At 37.9% G+C, this 23,850-nt stretch overlaps 2 protein-coding genes across 2 annotated transcripts in view; one reads left to right on the forward strand and one right to left on the reverse strand.

Moving 5' to 3' along the window:
* The window catches only part of rin2a (Ras and Rab interactor 2a), a 44,085-nt gene extending 26,852 nt beyond the window's left edge, over window positions 1-17,233 (reverse strand). Inside the window, exons 1-2 of the mRNA XM_065296690.2 lie at window positions 17,024-17,233; window positions 6,772-6,866 (exon numbers count right to left, since the gene is read on the reverse strand). Of these exons, the coding sequence (XP_065152762.1) occupies window positions 6,772-6,828 (57 nt within the window). The 5' untranslated portion in view covers window positions 6,829-6,866; window positions 17,024-17,233. The remainder of the gene's footprint in view (window positions 1-6,771; window positions 6,867-17,023) is intronic.
* A 690-nt stretch (window positions 17,234-17,923) lies between these two features.
* LOC135787003 (uncharacterized) lies at window positions 17,924-23,685 on the forward strand. Its single transcript, XM_065296691.2, has 8 exons — window positions 17,924-18,068; window positions 18,745-18,896; window positions 19,119-19,238; window positions 19,555-19,839; window positions 20,534-20,921; window positions 22,234-22,466; window positions 22,565-22,740; window positions 22,953-23,685. The coding sequence occupies exons 1-8, from the start codon at window positions 17,942-17,944 to the stop codon at window positions 23,575-23,577; spliced, it is 2,106 nt and encodes a 701-aa protein (XP_065152763.1). The 5' UTR covers window positions 17,924-17,941; the 3' UTR covers window positions 23,578-23,685.
* The last annotated feature ends 165 nt before the right edge of the window (window positions 23,686-23,850 follow it).

Here is a 23,850-nt window from a genome sequence, read left to right on the forward strand (position 1 = left end):
AATGTCTGTCAGGGAACATGCACACACAATTAATGTTGTATCTCCGTGTACTTTATATACATACACAAAATGCTGAAACCAAAAGATATTTTGATAAATGATGGTAAGCACACAAGTGACAGTACCCATAGACTTTCAAAGTATTTCTTCTTACTAATTCCTACTATGGAAGTTTTATTAACCTAATCAGACATATTTCTCTAAACTCAATACTGCCAAAAATGTATCTGTAGACAGAATATTAAATATTGTCTTATTTGTAAGTTGCTTTGGATAAAAGCGTCTGCTCAACGAATAAATGTAAATTTACTTAAAAATACAGTAAATTAGAGCAGTCATAAAAATAACGTTTTTATACCATTGCCAATAAATATTTATAAATTTGCATCCTGTACCCTTCTTGATACTGGAAATTCAGGACTTTAAAAAAAAACACAATTTTTAAATCAATTCTGAAAAAAGCCCAGATGGCATAACCACTGTATGCGTGAGAAAGCATACAGTCCAGATCCTCGACCATGCATCAGACAAGCAAAGACTCGTCCACTTTTTCTGCTGTATTTCTTTTTTATCCGAGCCAGCATTTTCCATTTATGCACATGAGGTATTCTGTCTAACCCTGTCTGAGACATACTCAGCAAACCACAATTGCACAGACCAACTCTTGGCTCTTTATAAATCCAACTCACAGCCAAGAAAAACACTCTGTAAAAGACCTAAAAGTGCTTCAGTCACACCAAAGAGCTTACTGCTGCTGACCTCACCTTTATTGCTGAATGAGCTACAAGCTTTAAAGGACATAAAATGAACCAGCTCATTGCAATGGCTGGCCAAAGCTTACACCACATGTGAGCCAGCCTTCTAAACCCTGCCTCTAAACAGTCTGAAGCTAGTCCTATAGCTTAGTGGTTTTACCTAGGAAGCATTGTTACAGATTAAGCAGTTTTCATTATATAATAGAAAAAGTGGCCTAAACCTAAAACCCACAGAATTAACGTTTCCAATAAGAACTTTTAAGGGGACATTTCACAAGACTTTTTTAAGATGTAAAATATATTTTTGGTGTCCCCAGACAGTACGTACGGGAAGTTTTAGTTCAAATATAGATCTTTATTATGGCATATTCAAATTGCCACTTTGTAGGTGTGAGCAAAATGTGCAATTTTTGGGTGTGTCCTTTTAAATGCAAATGAGTTAATTAAATGGCAGTGCCATGGTTGGATAATGCAGAACAAGGGGCAGATTGATCCCCTTCTGACATCACATGGGGACCAAACGTTAATGACCTTTTCACATGCTTGAAGAGAATGGTTTACTATTCAATGCAGCCTTAGATAGTGTTCAAAGTAGTTTTGAACACAAGTGTATTTAAAAAAAATAGCAACTTTTGGGGTTTATAAATTTGCATCCTGTACCCTTTTTGATACTGGAAATTCAGGACTTAAAAAAAACACCATTTTGGGGTTAAACTATTTCATATCCAAGAAGAATGTTTGGAAATGGCAAGAAATGTTAGCCACAGAGTTTTATAGGACCAACCTGCCATTCATTGTCGTCGACAAAGTCCATTTACTTATAAATGGTAAGTGATATTTATTAATATCATATTGTCATTATGCCTGTGGCCAATCTAAAGTGGTGGTCACAATGCAACTAAGTTGTGTTGCTTTTTAATATCAATACACAGCTACCCGTATAGTTGCATTGCTTTCAGCTGTGTGCACACGTACCCGATAAAAGTTGTTGAGGCATGAATTTATGTCGCTCTACATACGTCATCTGGTATAATTGAAACGATTGGCTATGAGCTACGTACAAACGCATTTGATAGACATTTGTAGTGCCCAATAAATGGCTCTGGGCATTCGTAAACCACGCCTCAAATACGAGAAAATTAGCATGTGGTTCCCAGACCAAGTCTCCTTATCTATGAGAATGGTCTGGTGTTAGCCAGGCTAAAGTTAAATATATACTATGAACACTTTTGATGCACTTTTTGTAGTAATGTAACGGATTTTCATCATTAAAGTTTTAAATATAGATATTTCTCTTATAAAATTGCATCGATTACCCTCATAAAAGGCCTTTATTTATCCCCCTGGAGCCATATGGATTACTTTAGCAAAGGATGGATGCACATTCTTTGGGAATAAAGGAGCTGGACCCTATTTTCATCCGGTTTAAAGATTGGAAAAGCTAAAACATAGTAACAAATATCTGAATATGTGTTTTTTTATGAAAAGGATGGACATATGTAACTCGGATGGTTTGAGGGTGAGTAAATCATGAGGTAATTCATTTTTGGCCGACTGTCCCTTTAAAGTTTTGGGGGTAGGGGTTAAAAAAATTTTTGCCTCTGAGAAACCACTTAATTATTCATAAATGAAATTGTGTAATCGTCATAAACAGCTTGAAGCTAAAAATAAATAAATAACAAATGGAAGATGGACTTTCAACAGATTTACTTTTACAAGAACACAGCAAATTCCTTAAAGCTAAGGTCAGCCAAAGGGAAGAGAACAGAACAACAGAGCAATCAGACACAAGCCTGTAGAAAAACAAAGACACCATGGTAAAGATACGATGATGTTTAAAACATTCAGAAGCACAGAACGTCCTGCTGTAGCCGTAGAAACGAGCCATTAAAAAAGGTGACGAAGCAAAATAAAAGGGCATTTTTGCCTGCTTGGATATTTGCTAGGAAACTCTGATGCTTGTTAGGTGCTGGCTGACGCTCTGGAGACTGGCAAGATGAAGAGCTCATCCAAACGCTGCAGTCATCTGCATCTGTCTTTAAGCAGCATTGAGGTAAAGTCATTTACTGCATACAAAGCAGCCAAAACTGTAGGAAACTATGTGATGACATTTTACTTACACGGCTGCTTCAGCCAAACAGCTCTGCCGGACACTGAGAAGAGTGTTGAGAAATAAACACTCAAGTGACAGCAGGAAAGCTATTTAATTAAAGGAACAGTTTACTCTCCAAAAACATTAAGTCATCATTTACTTCCCCACATGTTGTTCCAATTCCAAATCCATATACTTCTATGGAAAACATAAGGTGAAATTTTAAGGAATATATTGGCCTGGCCATTCTTTTCCATATAAGGTAAGTGAATAGGGACAGGTGGTGCCCTGCTACACAATGGCAACAGCACAAAAAAGTCATCCACAGAGTCTAGCGACCACAGACTTTGGGTTGTTTCTCATACAAAAGTAATGTATGGCTTCAGATGTATAGACCACATTTATGGTACTTTTATGGTGCTCTTTTGTAATTGTAAAGCATCAGTCCCCATTCACTTTAATATAATTAAATGCAGACAGTCAAAAATCACCCAACCGACTTTCATAGTAGAAAAAAGTACTATGGAAGTCAATGGGGCCTCTGAAATATCTTCCTCAAAATATCTTCCTTCATGTTCATCAGAACATCATGACAGTGAGTAAATTAAGACAGAATTTTAAATTTTGGGTAAACTATCCCTTTCACCATATTCCACTAAAGGATCATGTAAATTAATTACAGGGATGAGATGGGATATTATTCTGGAAACAAGGAGGAATATAAAATCTCTATAAATCCTCATTCACTGACATTTATTATCTCATCATGCATCTATTACGAAGTTTTAGCAGTGAAGCAAGGCAGATTTATTTGTCTTTGGCTGCATCTATTTGTTCATATGTGAAAAAGCATGAACGCACACAACAACTTTTACATTCTCCTCGCTGCATGAAACAATCACACACAACACATGCCGGAGGGAGCAGTACGCTTGTCCTGAAATGATTAGTCGTGTAAATTTAGTCTTTGTTTGCCGGAAAAAAGCTCACATGGATTATAAATGGACCTATTATCTGCAGAGTCCCTACAACCTGCAGCAAGAATAAACGAACAGAGCAGAATTTCATGGATTCTTCAGAGGACCAAAGCCTTGAGTAACCCACAGTATGCCTCAAAGTAAAACAAACTCATATGATGAAGGTGGTGTCATTTTTTGTTGGTTGAAACATTACTGTTTATAATGTAAGCTATTGGATTTAATGTAGTTCTTTCAGTACTATGAGACTAAACAATAAAAGAGCTTTGTAAATAGCATTGGCATACTCTCTCTAAAAACCCTCACATTAGTTTTAGATTATTTGTGTATAATGTCCTACATTTTACATGGACAAATTATGTGATTGTGGTGGAAATGACATACATTTGGACATCTTATATATAGATGGTAACAACATAAACAAACGGCTTTCATGGAACAAACGTAACTTTTGGGAAAACTCTGCAAAGAATCAATAACAATAGTGTCCCTTAAGTTTATTTCTGATAACAAGCAAAATAAACAAGTAGATTACCATAGTTCATATATAGGCTTGGGTATCGACTGTCGATTGGAACCGGGACTAGCTTTGCGATTTTCCCAGAATCGTTAAAAAGTTTAAATTTCGATTCCTAGTTTCAATTCACAGTACAGATGAAGCGTCTACCAGAAGTGTTGGCATAACCAAGCGAGTCGAACATGGTTAGCATACATCGGCAGTTCAAAGTGTGACTTCACTTTTCTAAACAGACACGAAATCTCGGCAAAATGCAACATTTGTGGCAAGATTGTTTCATGCATAGGACGGTGCACGTCGAACATGATGACATGCTGCGCCGACCGTCCTCCACTGCCTCTTCCTCTGGCTCCGACCCCAGTCTGGCACCGCAGTAAGTAACTGCACTGAAGTCCAAATTTGGTAAGTAAAACAATACAACAAATAAAATGTCTTGCGCCAACATTGAGGCAGCTAACAATTTAGCAAACTTATTTTTTCATAGACAATTTACGAACTGAGATTGTGACTGTTTGCCAGGCTGGTGACTCCATAACACCGCGATGTGCTGAGCGAACGTGTTTTTTCCACAGCAGGAGATACTATCTGTCCAAAATGCTCAAGCATACTGCCTGAGAAGGCAGATATGAAAATTTTCCTAAACAATAACTGTTTCTGATTTTATACTGTACCTGCTACTACTCTGGACTGGGTTTGTTTCTTATTGTTTCTATTCTGCACCAGGTTAGCCCATCAGTGGGAGCACAGTAACATACCTGCAGCATCATACACTCTTATTTAAATGTGTTTTCAAAAATAAAGCTCTCTTGAGGAAAGTGTACCCCTGTGAAAATATATTCATAATTAATAATATTTATATTCAAGTTCATAGATTTGATATTTATATTGTAGTTGAAAACAGCCCTGTGAGAAATTCATAGTAAAGTACACAAAAAGTAAAAAGTTCAAATTCAAATTGATGGAGAAGGTAAGACTATTTACTTCAGAAAGACCATTGGTTAGCTAGGTCATTTAAAATATCCTAAACTTTTTTGACCCTGCCTCTTAAAAGAATCGGAATCGTTAGGAACTGGAATCGAAACAAGGAATCGAAATCGGAACCGGAATCTTTCAAATTTAAACGATACCCAACCCTATTCATATATATGTATGAAGCGTCGGCATGCTAAGCTAACGGCAAGCTAAGCTGCTATTGAACAACACACTAAACAAGCTACACAATCAGAACTCGATACGTATTTCTGAATGAGGGACTTCATAAAACAAGAAAGCCATCAGCACGTTTTTAGGACAGTGTAAACTTTGTGAAAAATACCGCGTTTTTTACACGTGAAACATGCATGAACACATGTTATATTGTGCACTGTAAACACAATCAAAGCTTAAAGAATGGAACCTTTAACTACAAATCAGCTGCCAAACCTCCTTTCACATAGTTGTAATCCATGATCTCCCCTTATCTTTAGGAAACCAAAACATTAGTTTTTTTATCAGGTATTTGTTCCAGTAGGGTGACCATACGTGCCATTCTTCCCGGACGCATCCCGTCCAGGATTTTGTGTTCGTCTTCCGGAAGTCGTATTTGTCGACCGCATACGTCATAGAGGATTATTATTATTATTACAGAAAAGCAACCGTTAAATTTTAAGGTAAGAATGAAACTACGATTGTATATCTTATGTTTTTAACTGAATGGCGTATGCGGTCAACAAATACGACTTCCGGAAGACCCACCGAAATACTGGACGGAAATAATGCATCCGGGAAGAATGGCACGTATGGTCACCCTAGTTCCAGAGTTCAGTTTAGCCACCATTTAAGCAGCTTTCACATAGGAAGTGGTGTGCGCTGCGCTCGCCGCTTGTGCTCTGCTGGCCAGACTCGAGTATAAGCTCTTCGTCCATTTTGTTTGGACGCCCCGTTTCTATTGGCCGTGCGGGTAATCGTCACAGATGCAGCGCAAAAGTTAAACTATTTTGAACTTTGACTGTGGCGTGAGCGCAAGCTGCGCCCGCGCTTTGCTCGACGCAACAACAAACCGCCCTCGCGCGGCACAAGCCATTGAAATGAATGGGTTTCATAGCACAGCGCTTCCTATGTGAAAGCCGCATTAGTCAGACGATTTAACAAACCGGATGTAAAGACACGAAGTCGCGTAACCGCGACAACGCACGCGCGTCCGATGATACGTCTATAAATAAATATTTAAAATTGATGAAAATATATGTAATGTGTTCTGCTGTTATCTCACATCGTACGCTTGTTGAATTAGGATTTAAAGGGATTGTTGAATCAGGATTTAAATGGATTTAACAAGTGTTCCTAAATACACACACTTCATGTGATGTTAAATCCAATGAGACAACACACAACACAAGGTTAATAATATCAGACGATATTGTCTCACCCCATCAACAACTGTAGACTTACCTTAAAAAAGCTACTTTTTCGGTCCATGAGTCTGGACTGCATCACTAACTCGCACATGGTCGGGTCCTGAAGCTCTTCTGTGTTGGGCTGGTTCTCTGTGGATCAAAGACATATGTAAAGCTTAGGCCGAGGAAATCTCAACCCATTCTCTGTTGATAGGGCCAACGTGTAACCGAGACTTCCAGGGCGGGAGCCTGTCATGCATGCACACTCCAAGCAAAGGTTCATTAAAAAAACCTGTTCTTCTATATTTTGTTTCCTCAACTCCACCCTTTACACAAACAATTCAGTCTTACTTACACTTGCATTGATTATAAAGCTAACACACCTTATCATTGATATATTATTATAAGAGGGGATGTAGCAAATATTAGCTGTTACAGAATATTATACTGCACATCTAAAGAAGACAAAAGAACCAGTAGGGCGAAAACAGATTAAACCTTTTGTTCTGACTAAAGGGCTTAGAAAACAGCTTCAGGCATAAAACGATGAAGGTGAATCAGCTGGAATGGACAGGTCAAAGGTCAAGTTTTGAAAAAGCATTAATTTCAATGAATGAACAGGGACATAAAGCATTTACTTTATCACTTGCGATTGGACGGTTCAGCTCAAGGAAGAATCAAAGCCAGCTTCATGGTGAAGGAAGAAAGAAAACAGTGGAATGTAGCGATAAAGTAACTCCTGGGATAGCAAACATATGTTCTCAAAGGTTTGGACCCAATCCATCCAAATAGTGTACTTACTGTAAAAGTGGCCATATTCTTCACTTTTTGCTACACTTATAATGTCTCGGTTTCTTGCACTCACAACAAACTAATTTTAGAAATGTCCACTGTTTCTCTTACTCTAAAGGTATACTTCAGTCTTTATGCATATGCGAGGGCCAGCGTACAGTGCGCCTGACCCAGATTTTGTCATCAGAATAGCACGCGTGTACTTTACAACCACCAGGGGACTTTTTGTAATTGTACGCATGTCAGGAAAGGCATTGTAATGTGTAGCAATGTGCATGCGTCGAATGCCTGTGAATAGCTTTACTTTAAGTGCATGCAAGCTCCAGACTGCCACCAAACGGTGGCAAAAAAAAATTGAGAGTGTGCCACTGAATTTTACATCCAGTCGCACATGTGCAACCAGTTAATTTTTCCTTTTTTTTGTGATGTGACACTGAATTTGAAAAATTACATTGTACTTTCTGAATTTATCATTAAAGTATTAATTAGGAATACAGTGGAAATTAGTAGAAATTTGAATATTTGGTTAGCATGTTGATTTACGGTGTGTGCCCCTAAATTTTCTGGTTGCGCCCCTAAAATTTTCAGTTGGGGGCCACTGTGCTCCTAGTGAAAAAAGTTAGTCTGGAGCCCTGGCATGTGACTGTGCTGGTATGCTAATGTAGGCATTAAAAATGAAGTATACTGGGCCTTTCAATTCAGCAGGCTGGTTTTCCTACTTAACCTTAGGACTTAGGCAACGTTTTCGTGTTAATTAATCATCTTCGTAAGTCGGCATATGGTTAAATGACTCATTACAGGGCAAATGAAAACTCTCTTGCCCTCCCCTACTGCCTGTAGGAAAAATATCCCAATTGCAAGTTCGGTGTATCCTACCCGCGTCCTTCAGTCTCACAAAGTCTCAGATATTGGGAGAAGCAAGATCGGTTTACGGCAAGCATCCCCAGCACAGAGGCAGCCTAACGAAACCCAGCTAGCGATTGCTGCAAACGTGTATAATGGCAGAGCCGGGGAAGAAGCAGTGAAAACCCTTGACGGAAGATGCAATGAAATGGAAAATATCTTCAGACCGAACGAGGGCTCGCACACGTATCAACATTGGTCAAGCTTTTTCAGAATGGCATGAACTGAAAGAGAGTAAAGGCTCCAAGTCAGATGCAGACCTCGCATTCTTGCTTTTGTGCTTGTAGGTAACACTTTAATATTTTGTTTTGTGCATGGTTGTACTTTCATTGCGGTCATTATTATCTGTAAATGTCTCATCAGCTGGGTTGCTCGTGGCGAGACAACAGTTCGTTTTTATGACAGTGTGTTTGAAAGCATTTACTACCAGACAGACACTAGGGGGAGTTTCATAGAGACAAAACACTCCACATACAGACCTAGTTCATATCAGTTTATTATAAGACGGGCCATGATGCTATATTGATATGTACAATAAGAGTCAAAGGTTTTGAAACATCTACTTACTTTTGTTCCCATTACATCCATGTTTTGGAAAATTAATAAAGTCATTGAAGTTAGGAAGTAATACAAACCAAAAAAGACCAGAAGGTTCATCTTATATGTAAGCTGCTTTGAATCAGCCAGCCTGTCTGGCATGCTCTCCGTCATCATGAGGTGTCCACCTGGGATGCCTGAATACAAAACTACATTAAAACGCCATCCCAATAAAAGTATCATAAGGCGACAACTGTCAATACAAGACGAGGCTCACTTTTTTGTTTACAACAAACAAGGGCTCTCTCCCACTGCACGCTATCATCATCAGCTGTAGCGAGATCCATATCTGACCTACTTCCAGATGCAGCAGATCCCCAACACCCAAAAACTTTGATCCAGCACAGCTGTCCAAGTTATGTATTACAGTTCTTTTCCCCATTTTATCACAGACAGCAATGCTGAAGACAGTGTCAACTCGATAAAGGAAATAACAAAACCTTTTCTTCCTTGTCTCCAGTCCTCATTGGGCAAATTTATGTGTTGAGCAAACACAAATCTGCTGTCCGGGTGTTGATATTGCATTGGAGCGAATGTGAAGTCTTTATTGTGATGTCTAAATGATGTGTTGTCCCAAACCTTTGCTTAGTTTTGTTTATTTCTCAATCCAACCCCATCTCTCACTATACTTTTCTGACCACAGTCCATAGTCTCATTTCATTTTTAACAACATGACTGTTACAACCACCAGCTGGTCTGGGAAAAAATATGGCAATGAAAACAAAGCCAGCATTTCATTGTTGTTGTGGTGATGGCTTTTTCAGAAAATATTTGGAGACAAAGGTGGGGGTTTTGGTAAAAGAGAAGTCTAAATATTTCTAAGATATTTCCTGTTAAGTGTCTCTCTCCTGTGCTGCTGACACATATAAATAAAGTTGACATGTTGATTTACTGCTTTCTGTGAAAAGGGTTAACCTCATATTGTTGCAACCCCATTCATTTCTCCTTAGTATTTCGAGGAAAGAAGGCAAGCTGTTATTTACCATCACAACTAGTTTCTATGTCTCCATCTCTTTTCAAAATACACACTCACAAACACACATACGGCTTGGTGGGTAAACAGGAAGCCTCCACGGCTGCCAGGACAGACAGAGTAAACAGTGAATGTTATTAACTGGCCACTATGGAGTACAGACATGCAGCCTCGTTCAATTGGCCATTTATCTCCCTCGATATCTACTCAATGGGGATGTCACGACACTGTGATACATGAAAAAACTACACATGAAAGGAAAAGCCTTTGTTAGTGCTCCATCTAAAATGTCAACAAATGCAAACCACACCACACTGGATGCCAACTCAAAAGTATTATCCTGTTGTCATTCGTTAATACTGTGCTGGCTTGCACTATTGTACAAAATGTTCTCCAGTTTGTGTGTATACATATGTGTGTGTATGTTTGTGATTAAATGGATGTAGGAGACTTTAGCTGGGCTTTTCTGACATACACAAAGGAACATCTGAATATCGAATCACAGAGCGGCTCTGTGTCCCGCCACTCTTCTTCAACACACACACACAGACACGCAAACACAACAGGTGCCTGGAAAGCACAGAGAGGATTTTCTGTGGTCTTGCTAGACTTGGCACGAAACAGGAAATTAAGCTTGCAAGCAATTAAATGGGCTGAGTTCAAAACAAAGAGAAGAACTCTAAGAATGTTAGACAACCAGAAATAATAAACTGTTTTCTTATCGAATCGGTGACGGGAAAACACATACAGTGCAAATTAACAAAAGCATGACAGTGGGGTTTTCAACTGATTCGAATGATAAGCAACAGTTGTTAGGTCAATAAAGAGCTGCATTCTAAAAAACAGAGATGATTGACAGCTTTGGAAAATGCATTAGAAAGACAACAGAAATGTGACGAAACAAATTGGGTCAGAGATACATTCCTCTCCACATTCACACATCACCTAGAAATGAAAATGTTGCAATTATTTCTCACCACATGTGGTTCCTTTCTTTTATTATTTTATTTGATTCTGTGAAACACAAAAGACAGAACGTCCGGGCACTGTAACTGGTACTCGTTTTACTAATGGTTGTATGGGAAAAAACAGCTGTTTAATTTTTACTTCTCTGTTTTACTGTGATTTGACTGACATACGTATTGCTTTTGTACTTGGATGCACTGTGCAAGAGTGCACAAAGCGACATCCTTATCATATGGCAACATTTAGCCAGTGCTGATGACGTAATGTAAAGGAGGAAAAGTGAGCGTTGTCTGCTACTGTACCTACTGTAAATAATACTATTATGTTATAATATTTAATATTGGCTGACATATCTATATGCAAAATGAGCAAGTCAAGAAAAGTCTTTCAATTTATGAAATGACCTCAATCTGAAACTTGAGATAATTTCTTATTATCAGTGGCGGCCGGTGACTTCTTATTTTTTGATGTAAAGTTTGTCACAACATGTATGTAACTCGTCCTGCGTGTGGTTCGTAATTTCAAAATATGTGTTTGGCGCGTTAAGTGAACCTATGTGCATTATGTGTCTTGTCAAAATAAGTGCCTGCTGCAGACGCGTCTAAAGGGTTTATGATAAAAGTGACGCCAGATACTCTCGCATAATCTCATGCATAATCAGAGTTACTGTTAAGGGAGTGTCTTGTGTGTATATTGTGAACAGGAGTGTCTCTTTTATCAATGCAGCAGGCACTTATTTTGACAAAACACGTGATGAACATGGTTCACATGACACATATTTTGAAAACACAAGCAACACACATGATACTCCAAACACATATTTTGCCGCCACTGCTTATCATTCTAAATTAAAACTTGGAAGCATACTGGTAACTTCGATTCTCATCAGTTCTTGCGTGTCCTGTGACAAATGATCATATGACACTAGTCATGAGACAATCTGTAACCTATCAAAATATTTGAGTATTTGCACTGTTGGGACCAATGTGTACATAAAGTGGCAGATAAACACTTTAACTAAATATTCTGCTAAAGAAAGAACTCATGTACATATGGAATAGCATGATGGTGAGTAAACTGATTGATAATTTATTAATTCTTGGAAACTACATTGCCACGGCAGCTTCAACAGACACACCCAGTAGAGAAATGATGAGATAATTTTCATTTTTGGGCAAACTTTTCCTTGCAAATTAACTATTCCTTGCAAATTTCTATACAAATGATATAGAAAACATATAAAATATCTCCATGCGGTGCAGAGAAGTGTTAGAAAAGCTTTGTGAATCATCCACAATTAATTTGCATCATCATCATGCTAAATGATTTAACTCAAGTTCCTTGCCGTCTTAGGAGGGAATTTTGGAGCCAGCAAAACTGCTTGACCGTGATCATGTCTACAATAAACTATGGAAAAACAGTAAATAGGACAGTCACACACTAAATAGGACAATTGCACACACACACACGCGCGCGCACGCACGCACGCACGCACGCACACACACACACACAAAGCATTATGCAAATAAATCTCAGAACAAGTCAGATCTAGCGGATAGGGAGCATCTAAAAAGGAGGAAAAGGAAACTGAGTCTGTGTATAATTGGTTAGTGAAGTTATCTGGCACTGCATTAGGACCCTGCTGCTAAATGGCTCTGATCTGCATTCTGCACCTCACAAAAAAACCCAGCTGGATAACCTCAAACTCTACACAGAGCCCATAAAGAGCTCGACCCAGCTAAATAGGACAGAACCTGGGTCAGATCAATTAAAATAGAGGCAGTAAAGCTAAAATAATAATGAAACTATAGATGTTACTGCTTCAGAAACAACACAAACACAAGGAGCTTGGTCTTCTGCTGCTGTGTCTGTGAACTGACTGCAGAGACTCAGACAGGCTCAGAAGAATGACATTAACAGACACAGCTGCAAAAGCATATTGAGAAAATATTGAGAAAACAAGCTTAAAATAGCATCTCTCATCATCAGCACAGTCTGCACCAGAGACCAACAAAACCTAAACCACCTGAGTGTAACTAGCTGGACTTTGCAAAGTGAAAGCTAAAAGACATATCTGATCTCATTCCATCTATGCATTATAGGAACAGTTTACCTAAAATTATAATTGCATTTTTATATTTAAGTGAACATTTTTGTGCCTCTGCCATATTAAGGCCTGCTCATAACATGAAGTGGGTGTGCGAGTCCAAATCCAGGCATACAAACAGGATAACCACAAAAACACACAGTATGACAGGGAGCAAGCAGAGGCCAGTGCTCTGCAGGATGTGGCCAGCTCCACCCCACATAACATGTCCCAAAGCTAAAACCACACAAAATGACGATCAAACAAATATTTAACATGTGCAGACAAATTCCAGAGACACTTATTGTGCTGTTTTTGCATTTAAGTGCTTTTTGTGTATCTTTTGTTTTGTTTTACTGAGTTTCCTTTACTACCCTGCATGTGGTCCCTAATGCACTTTTTGATCTCGATAAAAACAATGTAGGGGTGCATGGGGCAAAAACTAACGCAGGGTTAGTTGTAACACGGACTGTTTACATTGTTCCGCAAGGTTGAGATTTTGTTTTTCCGGTTTTTTTTACGCTGCCAAAAGACGATCTCCCGCAAATTATTGGAAATGTATAATGTAACAGGGAGCAATTCACAGATGTCTCTGTGAGAATTTGAGAAATTGGTGAGCTAAACAAAAAATGCAAGGCAGTAGTTAATTCCTCTTAAACACTGAGAATTTATAAGTCATCTGGTGAAGTCATCCAGCAATTCTTATTTTGCAATATACATCGCAGGAAAACATAACATTGCAATGTAAATTTCCCCACTACTGTGCAGGGTATTTAAAAGTTCCCCTTTCTTTTTAATTTACTCAGTTTCTCCATCTCCAGGGCTAAGCTTCTGTGCATCAGACACAAAGAAGCCTCTCATTCAGACACTGGAACGGGAAGCGTGAGGTGATTCCGTGGGAAAGGCTTATGGCAGAGTCACCGGAGACTGGCAGCTTCCTGACTGCGAAGAGCTGATATCATTTCTGGAGTCTCAAACTGGATTCAAAATGATCTGTCACAGTGGAAAACAATCGGCACAGCGTGTCTCAGCACATCTAACTACTATTCCTGTCATTTACTTCAGACAAGGTCTCGAACGGGTCACCGCGATAATAGGAGGTTTTAAGTAACTGTATAGACAAACCTCAACCTTCTAACACTCACTTACACTCAAACTCCAGCCATCACTTTGTTTTCCACTAATCCTGAGCCCTCTCAACAATTAACTCGCAATGGTTGAGGGTTTTTTTGGTACACTTAAGTAAAAACCCAACGCTCAAAGTTGCAATGTTATCAATGTGTCTGAAGAAACCAAACAGGTTTCATGGCTACAGCAGGATTCCAAAAACATCACATCATCTACCAGCAGCAATAAACTCTGAGATATGCATTCCAATTAGAAGGAAGAATATAACTCAACACCAATCTAAAAATATCACAAGGTGAACTTATTTGCATTTTTTCACTGATAATGCCTGAAGTCATACCCTGAAGTCTTTGCGATGCACAATCCACGTATTGTGTGTAATAGAGCGCTTTCCTTGCATGCAATAATATTAATGTCAAAACTGTGCCTTATAAATAGTAATAGCTAGTGATGCACCGATGTATCGGCCGCAGATATTTATCGGCCGATTTTTGATGATTTTGAAACCATCGGCATATCGGCAATAGCATGAGAAAGGCCGATACCGATTGTTTATTAATTAACCGCATAAAGGCAATGAATTGCATGTCTGTTGTTCAATTAAGATGATTAAATGTTCTGGTGTGCACTATACTTAAGCACCGACAGAAAACCTTTGTTGAGCTGGCTCAAATGTTTTAAAAGAAACAGACTGCACTTTAGTAGAGGAAAAGAAGTCCAACTTTTTTTGAAGTAGCAATATTATACTCTGTTTAAAGCAATAGCACTGGCATTATTTATGTTTGTTAAAGAAATCCATTATATGTTAAAAAAAAAATGAGTTAATGTTGTTAATAAAAGAAATGCTGAATAGCAAAAAACACCTTTAAAGGTTGTCATGTTGTCTTATTATATTTGTTTTAGCTTAATTTGTGCCTCTCAACTGATCAACATAATAAGAATGTTAATTAGATCCAATCCATGTTCAGTAAAAATAATTTGATGCAGAAATAAACTAGCAAATAGACCAACTGTATAGTATTGTATGCAAGTGTTTAATATCGGTATCGGCCAGAAGTTGTCTGTTTAAATCGGTATCGGCCCAAAAAAATCCTATCGGTGCATCTCTAGTAATAGCAATCCAAAAAAAATAGCTCATTGTTTTGGCTTGGCTTGATTTCTTAATTCTGTAATTAAACTACATTCGAATTACCTTTCTTACGGTGCATGTCTATTATTCATTTCTTTAATACATACAAACACTCAGCAGGCATTAACCAGAATTTACCATAATGAAGACACTCCAGTCAACCTGACCCATTAGCTTGGGGGTCACATAAACAATCTTGGTAAACCACAGCTGACATTAAGCAAATAAGAGTGGTATCTAAGAAATAACTTTCCACATAAGGTTCAAACCAATCCAATGCCATTAAAATCGCAACTTTTAAATTCTTGTCAAGTGACGCTTATTCTGGGCAAAATCACAGTTAAATTACTTCCCTTTGCCTGAGAATAATCCTCTTAACAGGTTTCAGAGCCACTGGTGGAAAATTCCGATTGGACAAATGAAGTTTGTAATGAATTTAATCAAAAACATACACAATGGTTTTAAGGAATGTCAAAATTTGGCAATTATGTTTAAACAATCGTCTATTGCTCTAATCAGATTAACTCAATGAGTAAGCTACTTTGCACCTACATCAAGTTAACTTGCTTCTTTTTAAAGGAGTTCACAAAAAGATGTCACATGTATGAAGGTAAAATGACAGCAAAAAGATAATTTGCATGTGCAAGATAAAATTTGTGGGTGTGTATGTGACATTGCAAGCGTGAAATAAATTTGCTGTAAAGGTGTAAATCAAAGCCTTCTGGACAATGCTGAGACAACTACTGGCATTATTGAACCAATCATAAAAGAGAAAACAACGTGAAGACATGAATTACACTTACGATTAACAAAGTACAATGTTGCAAAACTCGTTTTCTTATGCTCGCAACTTGATTTACATCTTGCCCATGCAAATTTATTTTACGCTTGTAATGTCACATACACTATCACAAATTTTATTATCAAATCTTTTAGGCTTCATTTACCTTAATTGACATGTAGTAATACAAAAAGAAGTCCATGCAGTTATCTTATATACAATTATAATCTTGTGCAAGAACTTTCCAATGAAACTCTACATACAATTCTAATGATGCTGAATAATCTGCTTTTGGCTATAAAAAAATCTTTACATTCTACTTAAAACCCCAGCCTAAAGATAAAGCTAAAATGTAAGTCTATTACAGAAAAAAAGAAAGAAAGAAAGAAAGAAAAGAAAGAAAAATCAGTTGTGTCAATATTTGTATTAACCCTTAGGAAAACACAGTTTTATTATAGTAAAGGTGTAGTAACCATGGTTTTATTGTTGTAACTGTGTAGTAACAATGCTCATATTATAGTTAAAATGTAATAACATACATGTTTTAACATGTGTTTAGTTAATTATTATCATTTGTCCTAGAATATTTATGGTTCAACTATGGTTACTGTAGTGAAACCATAGTACATTTGTGGTGCATATGGTTTCCCTACACCATACCGAGGGGTTTATTGTTGTAAACAGAGCAGGTGCTGAAACTATAGATCACAACTTCTTACCAGTGTTAACCTAACACCTTTAAAACAACAACGTGCAGCTGCGCAATAGTGTAGGCTTTTTAAAAACAGGTTTGTCTTGCGATTTTAAACAGACTTTGTCAAGTTAAACAAGACGAACGCGCTCGACTTTAGAAGAACAAGGATAAACGCTTTACTATAGTAACAAAAGCTGTGGCCGAGAAACAAAACACCCGACGAAAGTTTGATCATAAGCAAGGTTTTCGGGGACTTACCTCGACGGGTCGAAGCTACAACTCCCGCAACCAAAAGCGCAATTGGGCATTCATAGCATGGATGAGGTTTCTCCAAAATGCTTTGCTGTTGTTAACATGAAGTTTTGGATGTAACTACATGACCGTTCAAGTCTGTTTCCTCCTGCTTCGCGAGACTCATCCCATTGCTGCTGTGTTAAAGCATGCGACCTCTCCCGGCAAAAACAAACTCCTCGAGAACAAAAGTTAATGTGCATTGAGTTTCACGTCACGTGTTCCAGCTGGGAATGTCTTGGGAAGGGAAAATCCTTTGTTGACCAAGCAGCTAGTGATGCTAACCAGAGGAACATGAAAGAAACGGGAAAAACAGTGGAACATTATCCAAGACCGTAGTTGTACATAAAACTAACAGAAACAAATCAATAAATTACTGGATGGTTGTCTCAGGGTTTTTAAACTTTTTGTCAGCCGATCCTTATTGACCTTAATTATTTAACGTTACCTGAAGTATCCCCCTGAGATTTTAATTAAATATTTTAAAAAATTCATAATTCATTAATAGCACATTTGCATGTTTATTTAAAAATAAAACTTTTTTCATTAGTTTAAAGGTCTTATCAGTATATTTTACATCGTTTTGTTTATTCTGATATATTTTGTGTAATAGTCACATGACATGCAGATTAAATAAAAAATATATATATATATTTGTGTTACCACGTATCTGAATATTTGGATTTAATTTTTAAATTATTTATTTACATTTTAAGATGGAGGCGTTTGCGATCTCCAGTTTGGCAAATTGTTCTGCAATAATATCTTATCATTGATTTATTAAACGGCTTTCTGAAATGCTTATTCTGATTGCAAAAACATTCCAAATCCGATTACTGTTTATCCCATAATGCACCGCCCATCCGGGTACTATGGTTGTGAAAAATGGCGGCGACCGGGACTCAACGATTCCCTTCCAAGGGATGTTTTGATCTTAAACTTACCGTATTCGAGGAGGACACGATGACAAAGTTTATCGTTTTGACAAAAGACAAGGCTTTTGGTGTGGACGGTGAGTTTTTGTAGCTGTGAAATGAATTAATAAATCTTTATTGTCATTGTTTGCACGCAGTAGTGCAAACAACGAGATTAGTTTAGTTTAGCAGCTCTCTTCAAGACGTTTAAATAACAAAAGCAATACAAACAGCAGTGACAGTAAAGTGTTATAAACAGTATAGACAACAGCAGTATAGTGTTTATGAACAATATAAACAGATTTTTACACAACATAAACAGTTATATGCAGCAGTGCAACAGTTATGAACAATATAAACAGTGTAAACAATATAAACAGTGGTGCATCAGCAGTATAGTGTTATAAACAGTAGTTTATATTGTTATAAACTATGAGGCAGCATTAGTGTTGCATGTATGTTTGTCTTTTGTAACCAATGTTCCTAGTATAACTGTATAAATAGAAAAAAGCTAGTATAAGCAGCATAACATAAATAATATAATATAAACAACAGTGCAGAAGCAGTTTACATCTATAAAGGGATGTGATGCAGAAAAATCAAGAGTAGGTAGTGCTTATATATGTTATGATAACAGTACCGCACTGCACCTAAGATCACATTGGGAAATGACAAGATTTAATCAGTCAGGTTTTATTCTGCGTATTTCTAAACAAATAGCTGGGTTTTGCGCTGAGAACACCAATTTAACCTGCAGTTAAATAATTTTTACAGACCCCAAACCAGGATCCAAAAAAATTATGTGGGAGCTCCAATATGTTCCTTTTGATGGAATACCCTTCATGGTGGTGGGAAGAAGGGTCTACTCCTGTCACCAAGGGGTAGACAAGCACAAACATGAAAAACAGACTAGACAACTACAACTGGTATGTCAATAAACAGTTATTGTACGTACACTCGGTCTCACATTTGCATTAGGCAGTGGCTATTCATATGTGAAGAGTCAGAAGTAGCTCATTTTAAAAGCTGTCATGCTGCTATAGTATCACCAACCAAGTATCGGTGCTAAATATCAACATGTGTCTGTATCGATCAGGCCAATCACAATGCATTAACAAAATAAACTGTATATTGTGTATTGTCTTTAGCTTGATGACCGCTCAGACCATCAATATAAAGAGAGACGACGTCTTCTTCAAGACTCGAAGAAACTGGGCTGCCCTGCCAGAATATATGTGGTTCATCTTATCAGATTCCCTGATTACAAGGTGTATATTTATATTTATTCAGTTATTGACCTAAATATCTGTCTATAAATGATGTTACGACCGGCTTGTCCTACTTAGTAACATAATTAAGGGACCCACCAACAAAGTTTCAGTTTTAAAGCAAAATAGAACTTTTAAGTAAAAAATTTAATTCTTGGGGAATGTAAATGTAGTATGTAATGAATGAATAACTGAATTCAGAGAGATGGTAATAAAAATATAAGAAGAGTAAGGAAGAAAGCAACGTGTCTGTGTAAATTGGAAAATTAAAATAGGTGCCTACAAGTAATAAAATGCATATTGTATGTTGTTTTAGATACCTGATGACATTCATAAACAGAGGAAGGAGAGCTCTGGGAGTCTGAGACGTGCCTTAACAGCAAACCCAACAGCAGTGAAGTTTGAGGAGCAATATGTTGCCCACTTCCCAGAGATTGAGGAGCACAAAAACCATCCTGTGGTAAAAGAGCTGTCCAAAGGAGAGACTGCCCCTCCACCCACAAGGAAAAGGTTTTACGCCCTTGACACAGATATCAGAAATATAATCAAGTCGACAAAAGACAGCAAAAGGCAGTCAAGCATTGACCAAGTCCATCTGCAGGTAAAATAGGATGAAAACAACATATGGCTTAAACATGTTATAACTCAGGTTGTCTTAGGTCAAATATGTTTAAACTAATGGTGCTTTTTCATTGCATATACTACCCACGGGTAAGCTCAGGTCATGTCAGCTCACCTTACTTTGGCTTGGTTAGCTTTTCCATTGAGTTTAGTACCACTTCAGACTGGGAGGGATTATAGGTGTTGTTATATTTGCACTGCCTACTGCTGTGATATTATACAAAAAGTTGTAGCGAGCATCGTTGGAATGCAGTGTTTAAAGAAATGTTTAAAGTATTTATTTGTCAGTCTGCCACAAAATCAACCACCAAAAATAGATGTTTGCACATCACGTTTATCACTACCCATGACTGTTTCTATACAAACATCCGTAGTGTCAGTAAACTGCAAGGCGCCTGTGAAACAGCGCAAACACTAAGGTAAAGCTAATCTTGCGTTTAGCAATGACGCTGTTAGTGTAGATTCTCTCAGACCAATCAGTGATCTATAGTGTTTTCATGTCAAGTTTTAGTATTAGCTCGCTTGGTACTAAAAAAGTATAGGGTACTATAGTATGTACTGTACCCAGTGGAAAAGACCCCAAAAGTAAGCTGACCCAATGGAAAAGTGCCATAAGTGAACAAAGCCAATTCTGTTGCCTACAATAAGACAAGCTATGTTATATGAATTTATAGGGCCTGGTGGACAATTGGACAACAAATCATGACTGTCTGATCAAATACCGACCCGGTCAGAAAGATGATGATGGCGACTCCACTAAGCTGCTTTTCTGCCTGCAGACCACATGGCAGCAAAGGCTGCTGCATCTGTATGGGCAACAGATGTGCCTCCTTGATGCTACGTACCGTACCTGTCAGTACCCTGTGCCCCTTTTCTTTCTGTGTGTTCGCACAAACGTTCATTACGCTGTGGTTGGTGTTTTTGTTACCCAAACAGAAACAACAGCTGACATTAGGGAGGCCCTTGCTGTGTTTAGGGAGTGGAACCCTGATTGGAAGCCAAGCCACTTTATGGTTGATTACAGCCAGGTGGAAATTGGTGCGCTGGAGGCTGAGTTCCAAGGTAATAGTTGAGGAGCTCAGATGCAAAAGCCACTAAACACCACCTCTGTTAATAATGAGATGATCTTTAAGTGATATTTCACCCAAAAATTAAAAATATATCATTATTTAGTCACTCTCATGTTGTAACAAACCTTTATAGATTTCTTTGTACAGATGAACACGAAGGAAGATATTTTGAGGAATGTTCAATCAAACCGTTCGTGAGCCCCATTCACTTGAATTGTAATCTTTTTTTCCTATTATGGAATTGATTGGGTAACAAGCATTCCTCAAAATATTTTCCTTCATGTTCATCAGAACAAAGAAATTTATACAGGTTTGTAACAACATGAGAGCTAGTAAATGATGATAGAATTTTAATTTCCGGTGAACTATCCCTTTAACTGAATGCTTATGTATTATACGTTGATAAAATACTTTCGTGTCAAATCCGCTTAATTTTAGCAGTTTGTTGGCAGAATTGATTAAGAGTCTGATTAAAAAATTCTTATTTACAAGAAAACATGTCAGATGCATTTAAAGGGTTTTGCATCTGATACAAATGAACAATGTTAAAATTTCCTTCAAAATATGCTACTGCCCATGTATGCTCATCGCACCTTCTTGGTGTATAAATAAATATGTGTAGCCTAAAGGAAAACACCACCGTTTTTCAATATTTTACTATGTTCTTACCTCATCTTAGATGAATTGATACATACCTATCTTTTTTCAATGCGTGAACTTAATCTTTGTACAGTGCCTCGTGAATGTGTTAGCATTTAGCCTAGCCCCATTCATTCCTATGGCTCCAAACAGGGATGTATTTAGAAGCAACCAAACACTTCCATGTTTGCCCTATTTAAAGACTGTTACATGAGTAGTGACTCGAGTAAGTATGGTGGCACAAAATAACACTTTTGTTTGGAGCCATAGGAATGAATGGGGCTAGGCTAAATGCCAACACATTTAAGGAGCGCTGTACAAAGATTAAAAGTGCACACATTAAAAAAAGATAGGTATGTATTAATTTGTCTAAGTTGAGGTAAGAACATAGTAAAATATTGAAAAACGGTGGTGTTTTTCTTTAATGTGATATTCTAGGCTATATTACTGGGACCACAACAGAAAATTGCAGTTGAAAATGTAACATCCAGAAATTCATACTATTGACACTATCACTAATTACCTATGTAACAAATTGGCCTCAATATCACACAACCATGGCCTAGCTAGCCTATACAGAAGTAGTATTGTTTATAATCTAATAATATGAACTGCATTGTATATTTCTAATGTAATGTGTATTAATATGTTTGTGTTCTTTCCAGAGTCTGAAGTCCTTCTGTGTGACTTTCACAGAGAAAAAGCCTGGGTTAAGTGGATCAAGAGAAAAGACAATGGCTGCCATGAAGAGGTGCTCCCATTCCTCCGGTCTATTGCAGAGTCGCCCACAGAGGAGGAGTTTGCACAACGTTGTCTCCTGCTCCAACAAACCAAAGCGTGGCAGGAGAATGAGAAACTGAGGAGGTGGTTCTTAAAGAAATGGCTACCCCAATCCAAAGTGAGCAATTTTACATTGCATTATTCTTATTACTTTTTGTACAGTGTCTTTTGAAAAGGTATGAGCATTTACAACAATATATATTTTTTTTTAATCAGAGATGGGTTAATTTCTTCAGAGAAGAAAGTCTCAGAGTGGTCGTCTACACCAGCAATGGTGTTGAGAGACAAAATGAGTTTCTAAAGCATAGTAATTTGATGGACTACAAAAATTGTAGTCTCACTGAATTGCTAACGGTGATTGTGACAGACTTCCTGCCAAGGTCATATAAAACGTAAGTCAACGTAAGAATGTAGATGAAGTTAACTCAGTTAGCCTGAGACCAGACAATGTTCTATACATACCATGTCATTTAACTGTCTATACCTATGCATGACAGCTGTTAATACTTGGGGAATAAATTGAATGATAGGATTGGTTATATATTTAAAAATACAACTTTGACAACCCTCATTATGATTATATGATTCCATTTTCTCATTCAAGGTACATTGAACTCAATGTGAAGTGGTCTAGCGAGTACCAAAAATACAGTGAGACTCTACCTTTGTTCCTGAGAGACAGGCCTTATGTTGTGGTTGACCACATCATGGATCGCCATCTTCAGGCCATGTCCTACAGCCAAGAAGATGTCACAGTGCACGGGGATGGAGTTTTCAGCGTGAAGAGCCCGACTGCAGAATATCACAAGATATGTTTTGGCTCCCACACAACAATGCCCTCGTGCACATGTGAAGACTGGCAGAGGAACCTCCTGCCTTGCAAGCACTTCTGTGCTGTTTTCTGCATGGTGCAGGAGTGGAGCTGGGAAAAATTAGGAGTCACATATAGGGATAACCCCCTATTTTCCATGGATGTGGTGTGTTTAAGCAGTTCCACTCCTCTTATAAACAGCAGCACTCCTCCTGGAGACACCAGGAAGACCAAAAAAAGGAAAAAGTGTGGGAGCTTACTACGGGAAATTTCAGTTCTGACTTGCCACCTACAGGATGAGCCATTTCTGGATACCTTGACTGTTCGACTGAATGACCTTTTGGAGGATGTAAGGTGCCATGCCCCTCATAATGACATCCTTTCCCTGTCTTACACTCCTCCATCAAAAAAAAAATAATTTAGATGACCCAAACCCCTCAGAATGATCCCCAAAAAACATCCAGCCTCTGAAAGGTTTGGTCGTCGTGCTGAAGCAATAAAATCAGGCTTCAGGCTTGAAATGCTATTATTGTTCCTTGGGTTAATTCATTGTGTTATTGTTGGCATTGTGTGTGTGTGTGTGTGTGTGTGTGTGTGTGTGTGTGTGTGTGTGTGTGTGTGTGTGTGTGTGTGCGTGCGTGCATGCGTGCGTGCGTGCATGAGTTTTTTGAGTAAAATATTTTTAGTAAAA

The sequence above is a fragment of the Paramisgurnus dabryanus genome, chromosome 20 (genome assembly GCF_030506205.2).
Source record: "Paramisgurnus dabryanus chromosome 20, PD_genome_1.1, whole genome shotgun sequence".
Lineage (NCBI taxonomy): Eukaryota > Metazoa > Chordata > Actinopteri > Cypriniformes > Cobitidae > Paramisgurnus > Paramisgurnus dabryanus.